This window comes from Camelina sativa, chromosome 13 (genome assembly GCF_000633955.1).
Source record: "Camelina sativa cultivar DH55 chromosome 13, Cs, whole genome shotgun sequence".
Classification (NCBI taxonomy): Eukaryota; Viridiplantae; Streptophyta; class Magnoliopsida; order Brassicales; family Brassicaceae; genus Camelina; species Camelina sativa.
The window spans coordinates 5,385,380-5,391,075 of NC_025697.1; the positions used below are offsets into that span (position 1 = coordinate 5,385,380).

General features: G+C 38.3%; 1 protein-coding gene and 1 pseudogene across 1 annotated transcript in view; one reads left to right on the plus strand and one right to left on the minus strand.

Moving 5' to 3' along the window:
• The window catches only part of LOC104735296 (UPF0061 protein azo1574), a gene marked incomplete at its 5' end in the record, with an annotated part of 6,305 nt that extends 3,115 nt beyond the window's left edge, over window positions 1-3,190 (plus strand). Inside the window, 7 exon segments of the mRNA XM_010455058.2 lie at window positions 558-667; window positions 876-932; window positions 1,024-1,323; window positions 1,557-1,804; window positions 1,970-2,276; window positions 2,364-2,637; window positions 2,783-3,190. Of these exon segments, the coding sequence (XP_010453360.1) occupies window positions 558-667; window positions 876-932; window positions 1,024-1,323; window positions 1,557-1,804; window positions 1,970-2,276; window positions 2,364-2,637; window positions 2,783-3,037 (1,551 nt within the window). The 3' untranslated portion in view covers window positions 3,038-3,190.
• Window positions 3,243-5,654, minus strand: LOC104735297 (annotated as a pseudogene).

Sequence of the window (5,696 nt, forward strand, 5' to 3'; positions counted from 1 at the left end):
GGAAGAATCTTGATTTTGCTTTTTTTATTTCTCTGTCAGTAATTGATGTGGTTTTTAATCTTGTGATTCATGTCTTAATAGAAAAAAGTTATATTTAGTGTTGTTTAATTTGGAATCATCAAGTTGGTATTTGTACTTTGTTGGTAGAGTGGATTGTGTACTCAGGCGAAAGATTTCATTTTTATTTTTATTTTTCTTCTGTTTCTTGTTGCCCATTTGAAGTTGTCTGCAATGTGTTCTTTCGGAACATTATGTGTGAATCTGCCATGTTTTAGTTGTGCTCATTCATTAATATATTCCCAGTAAGCTAATTTATTGTAATGTTATATATAGTGTTGTTTAATTTGGAATCATGGAGTTGATATTTGTACTTTGTTGGTAGAGTGGATTGTACTCAGGCTAAAGATTTCAATTTTATTTGGATGTTTCTTCTGCTTCTTATTGCTCATTTTGAAGGCTACAAAATTGGAAGTTATCTGGAACGTTATGTGTGAGTCTGCCATGTTTTAGTTGTGCTCATTTATAAATTTCATTTTCTTGTTTATTGTAATGTTCAGGTATTGCATGCTTGCTATTCAAAAGTTTCCCCATCAGTAGAAGTAGATGATCCTCAGCTTGTAGCATGGTCTGATTCTGTTGCAGAGCTTTTGGATTTGGATCCTAAAGAGTGAGTTTGATTCTTTATGGTCAGACTAAAGTCTAAGTGTTTGGTGCAGAAGATAATTGGGTTTTCACTGTCTTTGTTAAACACTTAATTGACGCCATTGTTTCCAATTCACCTTCTCAAGAGTGTTGCACTTTAATATTAGTTGCTATTTCGAAACCCTTTTCTCTTTCTACTTTTGACTTATGGCAAAATTCTTTGGAACTTTCAGATTTGAAAGGCCAGATTTCCCTCTCATGCTGTCCGGTGCTAAACCTTTGCCAGGAGCGTATGTGTTCCTTATCCAAATCCGATTTTTAAGTCCGACCTTCTCAAATCCAAAGTCTCTACTCTCAGATATTGGTATATTTTTGCTACAGAATGCCTTATGCTCAATGCTATGGAGGACACCAGTTTGGCATGTGGGCTGGTCAACTAGGTGATGGTCGTGCCATAACTCTGGGAGAGGTTTTGAACTCCAAAGATGAAAGGTGGGAACTTCAGCTTAAAGGTGCAGGTAGGACTCCATATAGCCGTTTTGCTGATGGGCTCGCAGTGCTCCGTAGTAGCATCAGGGAGTTCCTTTGCAGTGAATCTATGCATTGTCTTGGAATCCCTACCACGCGTGCCCTTTGTCTTCTAACCACAGGTCAAGATGTCACTCGCGACATGTTTTATGAGTATGTCCAAAACCTTCCAGACTCTTTATGTTCGTCCTCTGCTTAAAAGTTCACATCTCCAACAAGTATAAAAAAAATTTTAGGCCTCATATGATTAGGGAGTGAACATGGGCATGATCAACTTGGAAGTATTTAACCAACTGGACTAAGCCTCTAGTAGAGAAAAATTTATCTAGAAAATTTGGCTTCTAGATGGTTGACTACTCCTATTGTTTTGCATTTTGCATTTGCAGTGGCAATCCGAAGGAAGAACCTGGGGCAATTGTTTGCAGGGTTTCTCAATCATTTCTCCGCTTTGGGTCATACCAAATACATGCTTCTAGAGGAAAAGAGGATCTAGATATTGTTCGGAAGTTGGCAGACTATGCCATTAGGCATCATTTCCCACATATAGAGAGCATGGATAGAAGCGATAGCTTATCTTTCAAAACCGGTGATGAAGATGATTCGGTTGTGGATCTGACTTCCAACAAATATGCAGGTATTTACCTAATGAATTATTCGTCAAAACGCAGCAGGAAATGTTCATTATTTTCTTATCTGAATCAGCATTGACATTTGTATCACGTATTATACTTTTGCTATTGGTAATTGTTATATTGATGGTCAAGATTGAACTAACTTGTGCTTTTTTTGATAATATTAGCATGGATTGTTGAAATTGCTGAGCGTACAGCTACCTTAGTTGCAAGATGGCAAGGTGTAGGTTTCACCCATGGTGTGCTCAACACTGACAATATGAGCATTTTGGGTCAAACCATTGACTATGGCCCATTTGGGTTCTTGGATGCTTTTGATCCAAGTTACACCCCGAACACCACAGATCTCCCAGGAAGAAGATACTGTTTTGCAAATCAGCCTGACATCGGTTTGTGGAATATTGCTCAATTTTCTAAGACTCTGGCAGTTGCTCAGCTGATTAATCAAAAGGAAGCAAATTACGCCATGGAGAGGTAACTTTGTTGTCACTATTGATTTGGAGCACTATTCTTAATTATATTTGTAGGAACTACTAAAGTAGTTGAGGGGCTCATGATCAGGTACGGTGATAAATTCATGGATGAGTATCAAGCCATAATGTCAAAGAAGCTTGGTCTTTCTAAGTATAACAAGGAGGTCATTAGTAAACTTCTGAACAATATGTCTGTTGATAAAGTTGATTACACAAACTTCTTCCGGCTTCTTGCAAATGTTAAAGCAAATCCCAACACACCCGAAAATGAGCTATTGAAACCCTTGAAAGCTGTGCTTTTGGACATCGGAAAGGAGAGAAAAGAAGCATGGATCAAATGGATGCGAAGCTATATACAAGAGGTACAAATTCGTTTCTTATCCCAAAGATATCATCTTCAGTTCTTTGTAGACTATAATTTTACTTTCCACATTAGTAAACTTCCGAACAATATGTCTGTATCTTCCTGGCTAATGGAACTCCTTGTGTGTGAATTTGAAATTGCAGGTGGGTAGTAGTGAGGTATCAGATGAAGAAAGAAAAGCAAGAATGGATTCAGTGAACCCAAAGTACATTCTGAGGAACTATCTGTGCCAAAGCGCCATAGATGCAGCTGAACAAGGTGATTTCTCAGAAGTCATCAATTTGATCCGTCTAATGAAACGGCCTTACGAGGAACAGCCGGGGATGGAGAAATATGCTCGGTTGCCTCCAGCCTGGGCTTACAGGCCAGGCGTCTGCATGCTTTCTTGTTCCTCTTAGTTCTCCTTCCTACTTTTGTTTTGCTATTTATATAGAAAGAAAGAGGAAAAAGTAATACACTCTTATATGTGTATGGCTGTAATGCTTTTAAAGTGACAAGAACTTTATGTTTTCACTATTTTATTTTCACATTGAATAAAGATTTCAAAAGTACATATAAATTCCCATGAGCAAAGCTCAAGAAAAGAACTCAAGAAGCATCATCTTCTGCGTTAAAAAAAGCTTGATATCGAATAAAAGGGGTGAAAGGCCATTCGATTGAACTTCATATCTCAACATACAAGAACAAGGCTCAAATCAAGTTAAGTAAAATCTTTTACTAGCAATGACAGAAATTTGAAACTGAGTTTGCTGATTCCAGAATGCAGCCTTCAAGCGCATAACAACAAATCATCCGAGTGTCAGCTCCAAACACATGCTCCTGAGCTCACATTCTAGGATCAGAGAGAATCACACAATATAGTCAACTATAAATAAAAGATCTAAGAGAAAGCTAAAAACATTTTGTGGCGTACATTTCAATAGCCCGAGGGGTAATGGGAACCACATCAGAAGGTGTCACAAGGGCATCGATCAGAACATCCTTCGGTGTCACAGGTATACTTCCATCCTCAAGAATTTGATTAGAGTATGACAATGCAACTGCAGTAAGGAAAAAAGAACAGTGATTAGCTAAAATTTCTATTTGAAAACATTCTGTAGTATAAATTTGATTGTGGTCTCTATACCCATAAGTGGATATCTCCAGTCCTTCTCCTTCGCACGGTCCTGGTATCTCTTCAAGAAAGTGTCTTAGTAGCTTTTACCCATATGAGTTATCCATATTAACAAGTAAGGAGTAAGATTAGAATATGACAAAGCTTTTCTAGTTGCAAGTATGAAACTAAATTCTTTGGGGATGGCAAGATTTTGTATTATGACAGAAGGTTAGAGAAGAAGTGAGACTAATGATGTGCAATCGCTTTACAAAATCATACAACGACAACAAATGCTCAATAAAAGTTTCATAATTTGCGGATATGATACTGCTTTAAGATCTTCAGCAGTGCCATTAGTTTGAATCTGTAGAAGTATAGAACCATGATGAAAAGAAAACTTAAGGTCAATGCAAACTTACCCACCACCACGACCTAAACGTCGCCCACACCTGTCAAACGCAAGACCTGACCACAAGGATTTGCAAATAAAAGTTGATTAGATACAGAGATAAGGGAAAGTTTTGGCAATGAAACAGTTTCTCCATACCTGGCAAGATAAACAAATCGATCGGTTCCTCTGCTTGCAACACTGTCAATAGATAGAAAAAAAAAGGTTTTAACTGCAAGGGGCTTTGTACTCACTATGTGAAGCTTATAGCGATGGCAACATAGATTAAAAGAACACTACCATCTTCACGTTCATTCCCTTGCGCATCAACAGGAGCTGGTTCCAGAATTTTCATGGAGTTTGCAATGAGGTCATCCATATGGGATATGTGCAGCATACGCATGTTACTATTCTTATCCTCCACCCAAGGGACATATAGCTTTTTCTTAGCCATAGTACTTGAATCTAAATAACAAAACAAAAAAAAAATGGAAAACGAATCACATCAGAGAAAAGATGCAGAGGGAGATTCCATCCCTATGTTACAATGATGTTCTTTAGTTTGGTCTGTTACTGGTTTCTCTCAGTTCCCACTGAGTATACAGAGTAAGTACTAATTCATTTGTCCTAATGATGATGGTTATGCTATTAAGCCAAGTAATTAGTGATTACAATTTTTCAATTCTGCAACATTGTTATTAATCAATCTCATGAGAATGAAATTCCAAAGAGAGATGTACCAGGACGTTGCAGAATCTCAGACAGGATTTTAGAAGTGTCGACTTCATTGAGAGACTTGCAGCTAATGTAAGCACACAGTCCCCGACATGATTTGAACCAGGGAGCTTCAAGAACAGTCTTTTGAATCGCATCATCTACAATTCAAGGCAACCTGAGATTAGATTACTATCTGTTCCAAGACCAAATAATAAAAAAAGAAGGGAGAGATTGAACCTTGTTGGGTTCGGAGAGAAGGATCCATGGCTTTTAGGGATTTGCGAACAGTGGACCGGACGACCCGTTTCTGTTTGAGAATGGAATCGAGTTCCTCTTGGCTTTTGTTAGTGGTGGTGGTGCTCATGGCTACGGGTGATAATCTGAAAACGGGTCGGGTCGAGATCTTGGGGAAGAAGAAGGTTGGTGATGATGATCTTAGTAGTAATGGTGTCGTGATACAAAAGACGCGAGCTCCACTCATTTACAGTACAAAACAGTTCTCCTTTTTTTTTTTTTTTTTATCAATAAGCTTATCGTATCTTTAACTCACTGATACGTTGAAATTTTCAGGGAGTCCATACAGTCATACAACATCAAAAATCATCTGATTGCCATAAACCAGGGATACTGCCAATCCCTAAGACTGGGCTCTAAATCAGGTGTCGTCCTCAGACTCCGATGGTCCCGCTAGCAGTAGTACTGGTCCCGCAGTGCAGTAGCACCGTCTAGGACTGATGGTTAATCCACGGAGAAGATCTTTTTATCAGCTGAGCTGTGCAATCGCAGTTAGCCTCGATGCTTATTTTGAGACATGCAAAGTTTTCTCTCTTTTTTTTTTTTTTTTTTTTTTTTTTGG